The 20,288-nt window shown below is 35.8% G+C and overlaps 1 protein-coding gene across 2 annotated transcripts in view; it reads left to right on the plus strand.

Moving 5' to 3' along the window:
* The window catches only part of LOC137387658 (phosphatidylinositol-glycan-specific phospholipase D-like), an 80,876-nt gene extending 60,663 nt beyond the window's left edge, over positions 1-20,213 (plus strand). For both annotated transcript variants that reach the window (XM_068074140.1, XM_068074141.1), the window contains 3 exons: positions 2,525-2,602; positions 18,087-18,168; positions 19,429-20,213. In XM_068074140.1, coding sequence (XP_067930241.1) covers positions 2,525-2,602; positions 18,087-18,168; positions 19,429-19,448 — 180 coding nt within the window. In that variant the 3' untranslated portion in view covers positions 19,449-20,213. The remainder of the gene's footprint in view (positions 1-2,524; positions 2,603-18,086; positions 18,169-19,428) is intronic.
* Positions 20,214-20,288: the final 75 nt, after the last annotated feature.

A 20,288-nucleotide genomic window follows, 5' to 3' on the forward strand; every position in this document is an offset into this window, starting at 1 on the left:
TCATCTAACTATCTACTCATCTAACTATCTACTCATCTAACTATCTACTCATCTAACTACCTACTCATCTAACTACCTACTCATCTAACTACCTACTCATCTAACTATCTACTCATCTAACTATCTACTCATCTAACTATCTACTCATCTATCTACTCATCTAACTATAGATTTGAAATTCCTTCTTTAGAATACTTAAGCGACAATTGCCATAATTTTTACTGTCAAGAAATACGTATTAGTAAAGGTTTTAATAGCTATATATAGCTATATATAACTATATATAGCTATATATTGTTATATAACTATATTTAGCTATATAGCAATATGCGTGAAGTAGAAAAAGCCTGAATCACCTAAATCCTTAATCCTGAATTACCTGAAAGCCTGAAATCGATTGGAATAGTAAGTCATACTAACTCTTGTAAAGCTTGTTTCTCATTGCGGATGTTTAATGCATATATCATGTACGCTACACGGCTAAATTTTCTTGTCTGCTCATGTTTTGCCTTGTGAATGTTGACTACACCGTGACATCAAGCGGGCACGAAGTATCTGCAGAGGCTTGCGAGGAAATGTCATATGACAAAGGTTTTGGAGTTGTTTGCACAATAATTGAAGTTTTTTCTCCAACTTCAGTGCTTCATAACTTTATAACATTTCCTGTTAAACCAAATTGGTATCTCAGTCATCCTTTGGCTTGCTGTTTACCCTGGGCTATTCGAGTGTCAAGCAACTTGCATTATTCTTACATGCAAATTGAAACCACCAGTTGTTTTAGCAATTCACTCATTGAGCTCTATATGGTGAAATATTCAAGAATTCCATAATCTCCTTTCAAGAGGAATTACTGACACATAGCTAGAGACATAACTAGTGCTGTGTGCACGATAGCGCGCTACTCATCCATCATTCATAGCTATAACTAAATACAGCTCGTATAAATACACCCATGTATATACAGTATATAGTGTATATATATAGGCACTTACACGAGTTGTAAGTGCCTACAACTCGTGTAAGTGCCTACAACTCGTATAAGTGCCTACAACTCGTATAAGTGCCTACAACTCGTATAAGTGCCTACAACTCGTATAAGTGCCTACAACTCGTATAAGTGCCTACAACTCGTATAAGTGCCTACAACTCGTGTAAGTGCCTACAACTCGTGTAAGTGCCTACAACTCGTGTAAGTGTCTACAACTCGTGTAAGTGCCTACAACTCACATGCGACTATAGACATCATAATAACACTTCTACTTCAATCTGAGCATTCCAAGCAAGGATCTCATTCCAACTATTATATCTCTGGACTGGGTATGTTTGCCAAAACAAAAGTTACATCAAATGAAAGCTTGATGTCTTAGCTTTATATTGATAGTATTTTCATTTGCATCACTTCAATGATGTAAGTTCACCTATAAGGTTATGCGAAAGGTTTGGTAAGAAGAGTAGGCGTGTGGTGTAGGGGTATACAGGAGAGCTGTGGAATATGCAAAGCGTTGCACCAGGCACTCAACATGCTCTCTAATTTATGTTAATATGATGGTAGCTTTGGTTAATTGATGGACACGATAGAGTGTGACATTCTCTCTGACGCCTCTCTCGCCTCCTCTGTCACTTTCCAACCATTGTCATTAATTACAGAGATAAATCAATGTTGAATCTGGTCTTACTTCGCATTGTAACAAGTTTCTACTAGCTGGAAGCTCTCTTTTGTCTTACAACAACTACAATTAATACATTCGAGTAGAGTTCTTAAATATATGTTTGTCTTTAATGGCAATAATTTCAATTCAAACTGAAATGCTTTCCAAATTATGTCATCCAAGAATCTTAAGACAAAAAATGGCAACAGTTGGCCAATAAAATCGAATAAATGGTCTGACACATGGGCTTAAATACCTTCTCTATTAAAACACCGGATATTAACCATAAGATGGTTCACATTATCACGTAAATTAAAATGAATTGTCTGAGAGTTCTACTGACATTATAGATTTATTCTCCTTGCCAATTGAGGCTACTAATGAGATGGCATAATTCATAGCAGGCTCTCATGACAAACTGTTGTTACACGTTGATATTTTTATATGAAGTACGTATAGCATACCTTTATTTTCCTGCAATGTAACGCTGCCCAATTATATTTTGATGCCAATTTTTCATGTTGTTATACCTCTTTACCTCTAATACGGCATTGACTTTATAATTCTGTAGCGCTGTTTTCATCCAGTCACTGCTGTCATGCTGTCGCATAGCAAGCAGATGTCCTTCTACTTGTTAATAGAGAATTATAAATGTGGTTCAGTTTTAGATTTATTGATTTAGTTGATTATTGATTTTGTTTTAGTCATCAAGTACCTGTCCATCAAGTACCTGTCCATTATTCTATCCATCAACGGCTAACTTGTTCCCTGTATAAGCCATCACCGGTTCGGTCTCGCGCTTTCTTGCATTTTAGTAGTTGTCTCCTCATACAAGTAGCCATCTTATGAATAACTGAGTATTTTATTCTTCTCAGTCATCAATGCTGCTGGGATGGACTGAAGAGAAGGCCCACTTTGGAGGAAGGTTGGCAATGTCAACGCCGGCTGCAAGGGTGAGTATATTCTTTGTCATAACGGCTTTCACATATCAAGAATATTGTGGATTAAATTAATTTCATATTTAAAAATTATATGAGACAACATTATTGCTATCCATAGCAATTGGAGCGACCGACAGCCCGATATCCTGCAATGGCTTTATGATACCGGCACCCCATACTTGGGTACGGGCAGCGCATACTTGGAGTCTAGTAATGTCTGTCATAGTAACAACAACAATAATATCAAGAATAAGTAAGACTTGTAGACACAGTTGTTAGTCAAAACAACAAGAATAATGACAAAAACACAAATATGGCATTGTATTACCATATATACACAGGTATAAGTCAAGTTTCTGAAAGATGATTTTAAGATCAAATTATTAGGGTTGACTTGTACATGAGTAATATTTATGAACTTGTTGCTGCCGAATTGAATAGAATGTGAGTATGAAAAGACAACTCCGTTATTATAGATGCAATACACACACCGTAGTATGGAGCCTTAACATACACTCATAATAATGATAGTTCATCATATAAATGTTAAAGATATTTCATAGAGGTACTGGTATCAAATATCAGTAAAGATAGGATATATATTTCTAGTGAACAAGCTTAGTACAGGACTTTCAATCATAATATAGCAGCCTCAAATGTTGTGCTGTACTGCCACCGATCAGCTTTAAATTTAACAAGTAATATATTTGGAATAGCGTTAAGCAAAATTTTACAACTGTAAATTCCTAATGAAGGCTGATGGATATACATTTAAATAGACCTATATTTATATGTAGATATCACTTGTCACGCAACCGATTGTTTCTTTGTTTGTCTACCAGCTAGAGAGTAGCAAATACGTGATTGAATGCAGGTAATGCTAGTGTGTGCTAGAATGTAGGATGCAGTCATTGTACCAATAATAACTTAAGCGTGTCATCCTAAACATCCTTTAAAACATGGCAAAAAACTTTATTTCATTGAAAATAAAAAAAAATTTAACTTTGAAAGCTGTGTTTTTTTTATTCAATATATTTGATATAATCAGTCCGGATTAGTCTTAAATAGCGGAGTCGACTCATACATGAGTAATACATATAATAATGCATTTTTATATCTCAAAATACTCATCGAAATATACATGATATCGACTTATACACGAGCATTTACGATATATTAAATTGTATTACGGTACTGCAGAATTTATATTAGATGCATGATAATAATTATTGGTAACTTAATGAAGAGAAATCCTGTCTATCGTAAACCTTCCTGTCTATCATTAACCTTGATTTTTCATATTTACGTCCACCTCACTGGTCATTGCTAGTCCATTTCTTTGGTTACTGAGACAACCGTCTCAGAGGATGGCAACTTCTTTCTCTCCTTCATAGCTGTCATTATTGTCATCTTGAGGAAGGAATGGGTGGGAACATAAAGACTAACCTGAGAGAATGTACATGTAATAATTTGTTTAGGCTAGGCCATGGCATCACATGACTTGATCTGTTCTGTTTGCACTCTGCACTCTGTCCTCATTACACACACCACAACTCGACTCTTACCGCTTAATCTCTCCACAGTTTTCCTTTATTAATTTTTGTAATTATTTTAATGGATATGGTGAAGATAATCAGTAGTTATCACAGCAATGATTAGCAACACCTCGTTTCTTGCGAGTTTCCTCAGTACAGTTAATCCTTTCCCAACCAATATGCAGTGCGCCAGTGCAGCTCTTTGCTCTAACCAAACACCATTGATGTGCAGTTGCTCCGAACTGGTATGAAAGTTTTTTTATTTACTGAGGTTTTATGTGAATACAGCTGGCAGACATTAAATGTGCTTGGGCTGGATTTTACAAAAAACCGACTAATTTGGGTGTTTTGGAATTATCCGTAAATAAACATTAGAAGGACTTGCCATTAGATTCATGCTAAACATTGTCGAAAGGTTACTCCTACATTAGATGTTCTAAAGGAATATGTCAACTATAAGCTCTTCTTTTAGCTGTCACCAACTATGGACCCTCCCCCTTTAGCTGCCACCAGCTGTGGACCCTCCCCCTTTAGCTGTCACCAACTATGGACCCTCCCCTTTAGCTGTCACAAACTATGGTCCCTCCCCTTTTAGCTCCACCAACTATGGACCCTCCCCCTTAAGCTGTCACCAACTATGGACCCTCCCCCTTTGGCTGTCACCAACTATGGACCCTCCCCCTTTGGCTCCACCAACTATGGACCCTCCCCCTTTGGCTCCACCAACTATGGACCCTCCCCCTTCAGCTGTCACCAATTATGGACCCTCCCCCTTTGGCTCAACAAACTATGGACCCTTCCCCTTTAGCTGTCACCAACTATGGACCCTCCCCCTTTTGCTGTCACCAACTATGGATCCTCCCCCTTTGGCTGTCACCAACTATGGACCCTCCCCCTTTCGCTGTCACCAATTCATTCTACAGCATATTCATTCATATTCTACAGCAAATTTTAAAAAATTCCTAGCTATCACCTACTTTATATTGTTACAACACTAATTATATTATTCAATTGGTACATTAACGTACCTCTCTTTAAATTACAGTAGATGATCCTATAACGCAAACCTCCTATAACATAAATTGCACATAACGTAAAGAATTTATGTAAAGTTTTTTGCTTCGTACTACGTAAACAATTCCATTAACAGGAAGTGTTAAGTTGGCGCAAGTTCTCAAATTCGATGCAAATAAGGAAAATTTAGTAGTTAGTCTTAAAAAGTAATGCTTTTTGCTGCAGTTGGGAGAGAAAACGACATATAGAGGTCTATTGATATATACGTACTAGTACATTTACTGTCTAGTTTGCAGTGAGAGAACATCAGGTGTGTCGATAAAGCACAGACAATAAAGTTGCTGCACAATTATTCATAAATTGAGGTTGACTTGCAACAAAATTCCCATTACAGTTATTTGATATCAAAAGATTCACCATGTCTTACTCTGTTGTTTTGTAAGTACAAAATATGTGGGAATGTGATTACAAGCTCTTAAAAGCTAAAAAATGAACAGTTAATCGCAGCCACACGAGACCGCCGTAGTTTGGATTCTCTTTCCAAAACAGCTCAAATGTGATGCAGTTGTGGGAGATGGTTTCTGTTTACACTTTCATGCAACCTCATTCGTCGAAATATTTTCAGAAATATAGGCTACTTCACGCATTCAATAAAACCATGTCTATTGTTCTTGTGCGTCTATTTTATCGTCATTGTAATGCTGTCACTTTTAGCAGTAATATCTTATAACTTACCATAAAAATTCATTTAATTTTTCAACCTTACCTCGAAGGAGTACATATCATTGTCTGATAATCAAGGCGAGCCTTTTGGTCACCTGTGATAATCGAAAAGTGCTGCAAAAATTATTTGCGAAGTATTGGGTCACATGATTAGATTACGACTTGACGATTAGATCAAGCCGAAACAAAACTGTAAAGTAGCGAGCATCTATATTTGATACGGGATCTTCGGTAAAACCCAAAGCGTTTGTCATAAAACTAGTGCTACGATAAGTTTATATTAAGCTTTTTATTGGCCTTCAATTCACGTGAGAACATCACGTGACAAGACAATAACCAAACTGTAATGACTACATCAGAGAAATAAAGAGATTCAAATCTACGGCGGCTTTTCGTTTTTGAGCTTTTAAGAGCTTGTAATCACATTTCCACATATTTGGCACCTACAACACAGCAGAGTAAGACATGGTGAATCTTTTGATACCAAATACATGTAACTGTAATGGGAATTTTGTTGCTAGTCAACCTTTAAGGGCAATCGATTGGGGCAGATGGTAGGATGTCGGTATACCCAGCTGAATGCCTCGAGTTGACATCTCATCGAAAGCTTATATTTATCTTGAACCCTGGCCACAGATAGACGGACTGTCAGACAGACACCGTTCTTATTAGGTATTGTAAAGATATTTTTGTTTTACTTTATTTTAGAGATGAAATATTCGTTATCATTTTTGCAGAGTAGACCATGCTGTCTAGCAAAAATGAAAAGGTTGGTTTAAATTTGCATTGAAGGTGGACACTCTCCTTATGAACTTATTGTAGAATTATCGTTATCATGGACCATAAACCGAGTGAAAGTATATTATAAGGAAAAAGTGAAAGATTGTTGATACAAATACAAACTAATAATATTACAGTTACTGTACAGTCATCTAGTTTAAAAAGTTAATTCAAGTTATTTCACTTTTTGAATGGCCAAAGGGGTGAGTGTGGCAAAATCGTAGAACATGTATATTCACATGTATTTTACTGTTCCCATAAAGTAAAATCCCTATAACGCAAATGTTCCTGGAACAGATTATTTATGTTGTAGGAGCGTCTACTGTATTTGTATTACTGTTATTATCCAAATCACTTACATTCCAGTTTTAAGTCTGATCAACTTGCTCATACTATTAATGGGCGCAGATAATCAGGAACTCGATCTCAGACACTCACAATTACTCCGTTTCCATGACTCGGTTGTCAATTACAATTACTCCGTTTCCATGACTCGGTTGTCAATTACAATTACTCCGTTTCCATGACTCGGCTGTCAATTACAATTACTCCGTTTCCATGACTCGGTTGTCAATTACAATTACTCCGTTTCCATGACTCGGTTGTCAATTACAATTACTCCGTTTCCATGACTCGGTTGTCAATTACAATTACTCCGTTTCCATGACTCGGTTGTCAATAACAATTACTCCGTTTCCATGACTCGGCTGTCAATTACAATTACTCCGTTTCCATGACTCGGCTGTCAATTACAATTACTCCGTTTCCATGACTTGTTTGTCAATCACAATTACTCCGTTTCCATGACTCGGTTGTCAATTACAATTACTCCGTTTCCATGACTCGGTTGTCAATTACAATTACTCCGTTTCCATGACTCGGTTGTCAATTACGATTACTCCGTTTCCATGACTCGGTTGTCAATTACAATTACTCCGTTTCCATGACTCGGTTGTCAATTACAATTACTCCGTTTCCATGACTCGGTTGTCAATTACAATTACTCCGTTTCCATGACTTGTTTGTCAATTACAATTACTCCGTTTCCATGACTCGGTTGTCAATTACAATTACTCCGTTTCCATGACTCGGTTGTCAATTACAATTACTCCGTTTCCATGACTCGGTTGTCAATTACAATTACTCCGTTTCCATGACTTGTTTGTCAATTACAATTACTCCGTTTCCATGACTCGGTTGTCAATTACAATTACTCCGTTTCCATGACTTGTTTGTCAATTACAATTACTCCGTTTCCATGACTCGGTTGTCAATTACAATTACTCCGTTTCCATGACTCAGTTGTCAATTACAATTACTCCGTTTCCATGACTCGGTTGTCAATTACAATTACTCCGTTTCCATGACAACTTCCATGAATCCGCAAGTTTGCATCATCCACAAGATAGAAACAAGTAAAAACCTGCGAGTCAGCGAGTTTTCTTATTCACAAATTTTTATCTAAAGTTTCATGCTTGCGAAAGTTGGAAATGGCACTTACACAAGCTATTCTATTTTTAAAATTTTCCACTCTTGTCCTTTCTATTTTAATTTGACGAGACAGAAGCGCGCCGCTATGATCCCTGGTAGGAGCGCACCGCCATGACCCCTGGCATAGAATTCCTTTTTTAACAAAACACCCACGTCAATCCGCAACATGCGAATATTTATTAAAACACTTATTGCACGATAACTGAACGTGCGCACAATTCCAAATTCACATCATTCGCACGATGGAAACAGTATATCCCTATATATGTCAACTTGACCTGTGGGATTATCTTCCTTCAGATTTACTCTGCAGGGGTAAAGCTTGACACTTTGGCATTGTGCCGAAGATTGACACTTGACTAGACATATCATAATGTACTCAGTGACCTCCTGTCATGTACGTATGTGTTTTTAAAAGACTATCATCGTGTTTTGTAATGAATAATTGCTGCAATAACTTTAAAAGACTTGATTTGAAAATAAAGGTGAGATGAGTAGGCTACTTGTCAAAGGTGTTTGAATATTCCACTTCCAATACATGTTAGATATTATGCTGCAGCTGCTCTATATTAGACATGCTAGGAAACCAGTAGGATCAGGACTATGACCAAGGAGCAATATTATTGCATGACTTGAGCTATGTAGCACCGAGTAGCTATGTAACACCGAGTTGCCTTGTAACACCGAGTAGCTATGTAGCACCGAGTAGCTATGTAGCACCGAGTAGCTATATAACACCGAGTAGCTATATAACACTGAGTAGCTATGTAACACCGAGTAGCTATGTAACACCAAGTAGTCATATAACAAATAGTAGCTTTGTAGGCCGAGTAGCTATGTAATACCAAGCCTTTTATTAAATCTCAAAATTTCAGAGGATGCATGAAAACAACTTCTTGACAGCAACATTGTGGCCAAAGTCTTCCTAATACGCTGTTGATTTCCTCTTGCCTTGTTACGTATTTCTGAGCAGTTGAGAATTACGTATGAATGGTATCATTTATGTAATGCATAATTGAAGCCTTCCGGGAGTTTCGTTAGTTTTTAGCACATACGTATTTTCTATTCATCTATTCACTTGTTCCCTAATGATCTACCTTCTTTGATATTTCAACACTACGTCTTCAAAGGCGCCACCCAACATCGGCAGTTGTCTTTACTAATGCCACCTGTCGGATGTTTAGTTTTGTTATCAACTGTTACTGTAAGATTTCCTTGCCTGTCTCTACATCTATAATTGTTCATCAGTCATCATTTAGCCAAGTCCATATTTACAAGCAGGCGGGTAGAGAGAAAGGCTCTCTCTACCCGCCTGATTTAGCACATTTGCTGGCACATTCTTTTTCCTTATTACAAAATCAGAACATCCCTAAATGTACATTATATATTAGCTGATGCTATAATATTGTGTAGTATAAAGGAATATCGGAGGATTTGGGTATAGATAGTTTTATTTATACATATAAATAAAAGGCTGAGAGCTGTCAGTCAGTGAAATATATGTTAGGCCTACAACTTACACGTAAGTCTATGCACTGCTATAACTTACACGTAAGTCCATGCACTGCTATAACTTACACGTAAGTCTATACACTGCTATAACTTACACGTAAGTCTATACACTGCTGTAACTTACACGTAAGTCTATACACTGCTATAACTTACACGTAAGTCCATACACTGCTATAACTTACACGTAAGTCCATACACTGCTATAACTTACACGTAAGTCCATACACTGCTATAACTTACACGCAAGTCCATGCACTGCTATAACTTATCCGTAAGTCTATGCACTGCTATAACTTGCGCATAAATCCATGCACTGCGTAGCTTGTTGTATTATAGCAGCTTATCGACACAGCAGATGCTCCTACAACGTTATACAGACTGTATAATACATGTAACACATAGTAACCATTACAGCAGATGTTCCTACAACGTTATACAGATTGTATAATACATGTAACACATAGTAACCATTACAGCAGATGTTCCTACAACGTTATACAGACTGTATAATACATGTAACACATAGTAACCATTACAGCAGATGTTCCTACAACATTATACAGACTGTATAATACATGTAACACATAGTATACAAACTGTATAATAAATTTATGGTTGACACAGCTTTAATGTCAATATATCTGTGAGTTTATTTTTATCCTAGACTGCAAGGTCTATTTTGCAAAAAGTAAGATTTTTTATTATGAGAATCTGGGGTTAAATTTATTGAATTTTCCAAGTCTTTAAACTTTCTCAATTTTTAGCATGTCATAATATAACATTTTAGCTACCTAAAGCTTTGAAAGATTTTAAAGTCGGCTTATTGGTCCATGCTATATTGACGATTGTGTGACGTCTCATCGGGATGCAAATGCATGCGATAAAAGTACAACATGATAGTCTCATTTATAATTTATAACTAAATTTATAATACCAAGTTGAATTCTTACAAGAACTTAATTGGTTGATAATAATAGATTTTAATACTGATTAATACAGATAAAATTGCATCAATAAACAGGTTCTGCAGTCAATAAATTTATCTATATTGAATATTTAAAATTTATTTGCTTAACATTTCCACTGACTAGAAATTAGTAACTCTTGTGACTTGTTAAATTTTTGATATCATTTGAAACACATATATATTTTATAGAATATGAATAATAAATATTCACTAGTAGCAGTTGCAATCTGAGATGATATTTTAATGCAGTTTTATACCATTTTTATTAATTATTAGTAATATGGCTATTATTAATACCCATATATTAATAAATAATGCAATGAATATTATTTATATAATTAATGTAAATGGTAAATTAAAATCGAATAATCAATAAATATATGGTAATACATATATTAAAAATATATATGAAATACTTGCTAGATATTATAATTAAAAATACTATTAAATTTAATGTCAAAATACATGAAAACAAAAAAACAATATAATATTTATATTCATATCTATATTGCCAAAAATGAAATTAATTAGTTTTGTTAATGTTTGCTTTTTTGTAACATTATTTATTAAAAAAATAACAAATTACAAGAATATCTCAAAATCACATCAACTTTCCTAGCAGTGTAGGACAAGCGCGTAGTAAACAGTATATTATATACATGTAAATACTCTATTTTAAATGAAACTTTACTTCCGTCCTTAATTTCACGTTTAATTTCTTTTTTTTACACCGCAAACCACTCACGGAAATGTAGTCGTACGCTAATTAATGTCGACTGTGACGATCAACAAAGTTCACACATACCCTCATCAGTCTTACTACATTTAAAAAGAGATAAAGCCATTCTATGCTTTTTTACATCAATAGGAAGCAACTCCCAATGATCTTTTCTGCCTTTTTGGCATATTCTATTTGGCTAATATAGTATACAATCCTTTTTTCATTGTTCATGATGGAGACCGGGATTATTTTAAATTAGCGATGAATTAAAATTTTAAATTAGCGTGATAATCATAGTTGAATAATACTGTCATGTTTATGATCTACATCTTTTTGCAACCTCGGTGTTTTAAGACCAATTATTATTGTAAAAAAATTCTAAGTGTCAAATGTCCTATTTTACTTATGAATTTATTTACTTAAAAACTTATGAATTATATTTAAATGGTAACCAAAGTTGTTTCACTTTACTTTGAGAACATTTTGTAATTTAAACTCTATTTAACACTGAGAACAGCAATGAAAAAACTGAATGATATTTCCGATTGCATTACCATGGCGACCTCAACGACCAATAAAACATTTATTTCAGTTTTATGTCAAGCTGATATTCCTTATATTGAACAGTTTATGATAAAATAAAATGTGGAGGTTATAAAAATAAAGAACATTTTGGTAAAATTGCATGTTGAAGTATATTTTCAGTCAAATTTTAATAGGAAGTTTTGAGAAAATTTCCATAATAAAAAAATTTTACTCAGAAGGAAAACAGTAAAAATATTTCATGTCTAAAATGAGTAAAGTAGAAATGTAAGCTTACCATAATTAGGGGGGTGTCTATCTGTTTATCCGTCTAAATGATTAAAGGCTATGCTGAAAGGTAGCTTTCGGCGATACTCCAACTGTGACAGTCAGATCGGTAGACCGGCACTAACACCTGTACTAAATACTATGTGCGCAGCTACTTATCATCTCCGCTTTATCGGCACACCTGATTGTTTCTCATGGCGAACTAAACAGCCAAGAGATTAGTATATATAATAGAGACCCTTACCAATGTCATTTTCTCTCTCAAGTGCAGCAAGAAGGAAAACGATATTTTAAGGCTATTTTATGATGTGCATTATTCAAATCGAATTTGAAAACTTCACACTTGAAGCTGTATGAAATTTTTTTTATAGTACAAAGCAAAACTTTATATAAATTCGTTACGTTGTGTGGAATTTACATTAATGTAGATATACGTTGTAGGAGTGTCTACTGTATATCTAGGTGAATACAAGATGGAAGATGGGAGATTAGCAGAAGTATCTCCCCCCATCTTCTTAGTAAAGGAACATAACAAAACATTGTGTATTGCATATCCAGACAGACACGTGTTGAACGACCAAGTTTTTGAGCTCAATAACTATAGAAATTGACCTTCAGATTTTTACGTACACTGTGCACCTCGGTTCTCGAACATAGTCCATTCCAGAAAATTGTTCGAAAGTGAAGTTGTTCGAGATCTGAAACAATTTTCCCCATTAGAATTAATGTATGTAAATTTTAATCCGTGCCAAGTCGAGAAAAAAATTTCGGTGAAGTATTTTTTTAACATTTTACATCATTAACTGTACTGTATACTGCATACTATCAATAAAAAACGGGTATATTTAGATCGTGTTTGATTTTAATAAAATATTTTCTATCTATGATGATGATCTATCTATAAAGGAAAACTTAAAGTAAACATTTTGTACGTTTTGCTCTTAAAACATCGAAAATATTAAAGGTTAAGATACAATACTGAATACTGAATATTGCAAAAATTGAAACAGCAAAAAATTCAACCGATCAGTTACGTCAAAAATCACGTGAAAAAGAAAATATAAACATCAATTGCACGTTTACTTCACATCTTTGAAGATGAATCCTCCTCCAAAACAATTTAGAGTAACTTACCTGGAGGAGTTGTTTTTTTAGCAAATCTCTTCGGTAGAGGAGGCGTCGTCCCAGATGGTTCCTTCCTTATCATAAAGAATTTATGAAGCGTAACTTGCTTCTCCCTTTGTTAACAAATGTTTCCATGCTGATTTAGAGATCCGAGACGAACAAAGCTCAAATTTTTTGGTCAAGACCGGAGCGTTCGAGAACCAAGGTCCAGTGTACTAATGTTCTCTAGGCCGCAGCTAAATCAACTACCTGGGTTTCTCAGGGTCGCGAGAATGCAAATGTGAAGGCTTTTACAAAGCCTAGCTCTCTCAGCAGAAGAACGTCGGTGGTCTTAGAAGCAGAAGCTTATAAAGTTGTATTAGTGTATCTCGCTCTGGTTGTAAACACCCACTTCTGAATGCTGCAAATAGAACCAATTTATCTATTTTCTATTTTAGCCTTAAATAGATCAGGATATTCACCACATTTGCTAAGTTTTCATACAGTGATAGCGTAGCGACACATCCCCATATGATGCTGCAATTCCATCCTAGAGGCTGTGTTTCTCTTATTCTGTCGTGATTAAGTTTCGCTGTTTGGAAGCAAAACACCCACGTGATGTGCCATATTTGTACCATAGAAGCAGCCTTATCGACCAACAGCACCACATGTGTACATGCCCATAAGTAAAAGATACCACCTTAACATAGGCATTGCACAAACATCGCCCTATTATACCGCCCTATCCTTTGTTTTTTCGTGGCATCATTCTATTTTTGTCTGCCATCTTTATGGACAACTTTTATCATTAAAAACATGAAGCTTCTGCAATTAATTATAGCAAACAATGCTTTTGTTTGCAAATTTTTCATTCTAGTATCAAAACAACACCGAAAAATACTATTAATCAAGAGAATGACAATCGTTTTCTTCAAAGGTGGCGACTTTTTCGTGATGAGCGCATGTGCAAACAGGCTGATGACGTAAAAAAACGATAGATAGAGAGAGACATGATCTTTTTGTCTACCTAGTACAGCACTTCACCACTGGCCCATCCAGGCGTTGCTTCACTATTGTATGGCTACAACAATAGAGCTATAGAGGGCACATTGTCTAGCAGATCCTCCTAGTTACCAGTTAGCAGGTCTGAATTACTATGGAGGAATGTTGAGAGGAACCTGTGATTGCAGATATTCTGTCACTCACAGTTTCATCCAAATGACCTCAAGAACTACTACATGCAGTCAATGCACGACTTGCTCAGTTAAGCCATTTCAACACTCTCTTTATTTGTCAAAACCATCACACTATTCCTATAAAATCATGTTGTATATTGTTTAATTTGTTTCAGAGCTCTAAATAATGACAACCAATTCAGATAATTAGCATATAACATTCAAACAAATGCCTGAAGTAAAACTATGAATAAATCTAAATAATATGTAAAAGTGTAATTACTAATAATCACCAAAAGAGGTTTTTTTGCCCCAAATTGAAGCGCTCTATTTTTGGAGTACTCTAAGAGCAAGTTGCCATCCAGATCACCCCTGAGCAGGCAACCCACAAATGACGTACTCCCTGTGAGGAACAAAGGGGAGTTGCCTGTGAATTCTGTGCTATTGGCATACAGCTTAAGATCTCACCATTTCTAATTGATTCTTTTATTCAGCTGGTGGTAGTCAGTGTCATACACCTAACATGTTTATAGCTGGTGGTTGTCTGTGTCATACACCTAACATGTTTATAGCTGGTGGTAGTCAGTGTCATACACCTAACATGTTTATAGCTGGTGGTAGTCAGTGTAATACACCTAACATGTTTATAGCTGGTGGTAGTCAGTGTCATACACCTAACATGTTTATAGCTGGTGGTTGTCTGTGTCATACACCTAACATGTTTATAGCTGGTGGTAGTCAGTGTCATACACCTAACATGTTTATAGCTGGTGGTAGTCAGTGTAATACACCTAACATGTCATGTTTATAGCTGGTGGTTGTCAGTGTCATACACCTAACATGTTTATAGCTGGTGGTAGTCAGTTTCATACACCTAATATGTTTATAGCTGGTGGTAGTCAGTGTAATACACCTAACATGTCATGTTTATAGCTGGTGGTTGTCAGTGTCATACACCTAACATGTTTATAGCTGATGGTAGTCAGTTTCATACACCTAATATGTTTATAGCTGGTGGTTGTCAGTGTCATACACCTAACATGTTTATTGCTGGTGGTAGTCTGTGTCATACACTTAACATGTTATAGCTGGTGGTAGTCAGTGTCATACACCTAACATGTTTATAGCTGGTGGTAGTCACTGTCATACACCTAACATGTTTATAGATGGTGGTTGTCAGTGTCATACACCTGATATGTTTATAGCTGGTGGTTGTCAGTGTCATACACTTAACATGTTTATAGCTGGTGGTTGTCAGTGTCATACACCTAACATGTTTATAGATGGTGGTTGTCAGTGTCATACACCTAATATGTTTATAGCTGGTGGTAGTCAGTGTCATACACCTAACATGTTTATAGCTGGTGGTAGTCTGTGTCATACACTTAACATGTTACAGCTGGTGGTAGTCAGTGTCATACACCTAACATGTTTATAGCTGGTGGTAGTCACTGTCATACACCTAACATGTTTATAGATGGTGGTTGTCAGTGTCATACACCTAATATGTTTATAGCTGGTGGTAGTCTGTGTCATACACCTAACATGTTTATAGCTGGTGGTAGTCTGTGTCATACACTTAACATGTTTATAGCTGGTGGTAGTCAGTGTCATACACCTAACATTTTTATAGCTGGTGGTTGTCACTGTCATACACCTAACATGTTTATAGCTGGTGGTAGTCAGTGTCATACACCTAACATGTTATAGATGGTGGTAGTCAGTGTTCCTACTATTTATCACTAGGTTGTTGAGATTTGGAACATGTTGAATGAAATATAGTGTCTTCTTATACCGATGTTCAGCAGAGGTCATAATACGATGTGCAGTGGTACTTCAGTTTTCCATCATAATTCGCTCCAGAGTTACTGAATCAATCCCCCCATAAGCAAAAAGGGTTATTGAATAGACATGTTCTATTTATATATATTTCTTTAAGTTTGTCTGTATGTGTGTCTGTACCTGTGTATGTCTAGCTATAGCTATTAAAATCTTGGAATTGAAATTTTGCATTCTGATAGGTTTGGATTCACGGAGATTGCAACCGCAAGTTTTAAATCCACACGCTCTACCACTGAGCTATATGAGGCGTATTGATAAAAGTATCATATACCGTATAGCTTGCGCACACGCTATATGACGTATTATTTGAGCATTGCGCCCACGCATTACAATGCCCCTGTTATAAAATATTCTTTTTCATTATTTATTTGTTAGGGCGAATTTTTTCTGCCACACGATATCAACAATAATTTCTTTACAAATTAAAATTTGGCGATTTGTGTACTGATTATATATTATTAAAAGAGATAAGTTGCTCGCCATGGCGGGTTCAGCGGTATCTGTTATCCGTTATGGTAAAAACGGATTCACAAATGGATAAATGATAAAATTTTAGTTAAAAGTTAGAAGTTTACTAAAATACATACTAAGACTCCCCTCAAGTATGTGTTTAGTAAACTAAATTCATTTATATTGGATTTAGCATTTATGGTACACGTCTGTCTCGAAGGTAAGAACTCTCCACGTAGTACATTGTAATGTTATATTATCTAGCAGATAACCACTAAATACACAAGTTATTGTAGGTACCTTTGGTTACTAAGGTTTACATATTGTAACTATTTTTTAATGATTATGATTTTTACCAGGAGGATTGCGTTAGATAATTACTATGGGTTTCTATACCACTCTATGTACCTCTATAGCCTCCGATATTTTCGCATGCCAACACTGAAACTAAATAAAATCATATAATTGTACACCAAATAATTTTTTATTGTAATCGTAGAAAAACAGCCTATATTTAACCATTACTTGTTAATGATTTCACATTTAAACACCTTTACATTTTTATTTTTTCTCGTGATATGAAGTTTAAAAGTTATAATGGTAAATGTTGTATATAAACTAAAATAAACTTTCTGCCCAAAGACTTTTTTATTACCCGTGCAACGCCGGGTAGTACAGCTAGTAGTCAATATAATGCACATGTATATACTTCTAGAAAAAAATCTGAATTAATACAGTATTTAAATCACGACATAAACTATTAACAGTAAAATATAAGAATAAGGGCAATGCTGCAGCCGGACCTTTTGTGATGTTGGCAGCCTTTATCATATTTTTATTTTCTTAAATGTTGAAATAGTTGATTTTGTTATGCCGTATTCAGAAGTGAGAGTCGCTTGCCGCTTTTATACTTGGCTGTTATCTGCTTTTGCAGCCCCATCGTGGTCCTAACGATCTTCCTTTTCAACTTATCATTACTGTTGACTTGTTCATGGCTCATAATTAATAATGTCGCAAAAGATGTGAAATAAAATTTTTGCGCAATACGTAAGTCTATTCTCATTGAGAGGCTGAATCAAATTGATGCCGCTGAATGGATGCGTGCTTGGCTGTTCAGATTCTGAATATATGTATGAAATCTGAGCTAAAATTTTCTCCAAATTCGCATACGACTTTGGTATAGTTGAAGTTCAGAATCGTTCGGTTATCATGTTCCACTGTACTTGGCACTTGTACAACGCTTCAGCTTGCATATTCAGCCAAGTCATTACGCTGCATGGGGCAGCACACTTTTGACCTCTCGGCAACAGCATAGAAAATATTGTATTTATCATTCCCTTGAGGTTTAGCATCGATGCGATGCGTGTTGTAGGGAGGAATTCAGCTAGCGGTCACAGCTCTGAGGAGTTCCCATGGAGCCAGACACTCAGGGTCCGTGTTTATTTACCAGGCAGGTCAGTGAAAATTGCAATGCCACACAAAGTGGGGGGAGCACCTTGGCCACCCACTATCCATGAAGGACAATACCGTGATGCTTGCTAGAGAGTCTATTTTGCTAGAGAGTCTATTTTGCTAGAGAGTCTATTTTGCTAGAGAGTCTATTTTGCTAGAGAGTCTATTTTGCTAGAGAGTCTATTTTGCTAGAGAGTCTATTTTGCTAGAGAGTCTATTTTGCTAGTAGCGCACAGGGAAAAACTAAGTCATCTGTTGAAAGTCATCTTTGAGAAAGATGACTTTCAACATACATCTCTCAAACACTAAAGGTATAAACACACTAGGCGATATTTAGAGCGATATCGTGCTGCGTGGCGCTAATCTGCGCTAGAATTCACTCAGCGTGCTCATGCAGAGCGATAACGTTAGACTTTCTCTACACAACTTTATCGCTAGCGAGAGGCATTTCGATTGGTTGGCTTTTACCAGAATGCAATTTTATGGCGGGTAATTATGTCTTATCGCTGTTCACCAACGTACAGCAGCGATAATTTGCTATTTTGTTACGATTGAAACATCCTCAGAACAAACACTGGATTGTTTATAAATGTAATAATAACACTCCCAGTCATGTACACCATAACAAATAAAATTACAAAAACGCGAGTTGAAAACCAACATTTGGAGTCAATCGTTGCGCAGGTTGACCATCTTGAGAACGGTAAATATTTAATTTATTAGTACGAAAAACCACTTCAAAATAAAATATGTTTAAAAATAATAAAAAAAATTACAGTTAAAAATACAATAATCGTTTTTTCTTATGTCTTCTTGTAGTGTAAGCAGTGTACAATCCGTGAAAGTGAGATAGGTTTAATAACAAACGCGTAAGTTGTTTACGTTGTCGCCTAGACGGCGCCATATTGACTAACCTAGATTTATTAACAACTCCGAAGAAACTAAAGATACAGAATTTTATTTGCAGTTTGTGGGCGTGTCAATTATGTCGTTTGCTAGTGAATCACTCAAGTGTGTTTGTGCACACGCCAGCTATATCTCCGCCCTCCTCATGCCGCTCGCGATAAAATCGCCTAGTGTGTTTGGACCTTTACTTCATGTCTAGTGGTTTTCTCTGAAGCTGTCATAAACTACCGAATGCTATGTTTTCGTGTTTATGGCAGTGGGCATCCCCCAGCGTGTTACCTGGCATTGTCGCTGATTGCAGTACATTGTTACTTTTACTACAACTTTGCTTACAAAATTATTTGTTCTCCTTGTAGATGATCTTGCCAGAGGCTGACAGCACACGTGGTTACGGCTGATGATTTTTTTTCCTGTTTATGATTTAATGGTTATGGTTTGCTGTGGAGAATATGTCACCGTTTTGTATTCTCCAACTCTAGTGCTCCATGTGCATGGTTGGACTCATTATTAAAATGCTGCAATTTATTTGATTTTCATAGAATAAGCACCAGCGTACTCCTATGAACTAGTATTTTATGATAATGGACATAAAAACCTTGCTGCTGAATTCAAAACCTACTTTTTTGGTAATGTCACAACAGTGCATCTTTACTCAGAGGTTTGTCTTTCATTTTCTAATTAAATGCGAATTAATCACAACTGCGTAAACCTTGCCGCATTCCTGCTTACTTACCATACTTTTTTATGATTTTATTAGCTTTTACCGTCTACAAATACTCTTCCTCAATGGCATTCTTAAATTAGTGAACATAAGTTTATGTATTTAAACTGCATGATTACTTTCAAAGTCCATTTTGAAAGTGGACATTTTACCCAACCATAACCTTGAAGAAATATTGGTCTACTTCTATTGGTCTAGTATATTCCAGTGGCAACTTCAGCACTTGTGAGCACTTGCACCAACTGTCATTACTGCTAGGTTGCTTATGTTATTTTCATCCCAATCAGAGGCTGCTAATAAGACCATGTTTTGCAGGGAAGGCTATTTTTTCTTATTATATTAATCAGTTTTCCTTTATTGGAAATAACTATTAGATGTATTAAACTTTATATATGATATAAAATATATACAATTCTAGAACATTTATGTAACATCTACATATAGTTTAGAAATTCTATGGTTGAAGCGATTAAAAAAACTACTGCTCTTCTTTGT

This window comes from Watersipora subatra, chromosome 2 (genome assembly GCF_963576615.1).
Source record: "Watersipora subatra chromosome 2, tzWatSuba1.1, whole genome shotgun sequence".
Lineage (NCBI taxonomy): Eukaryota > Metazoa > Bryozoa > Gymnolaemata > Cheilostomatida > Watersiporidae > Watersipora > Watersipora subatra.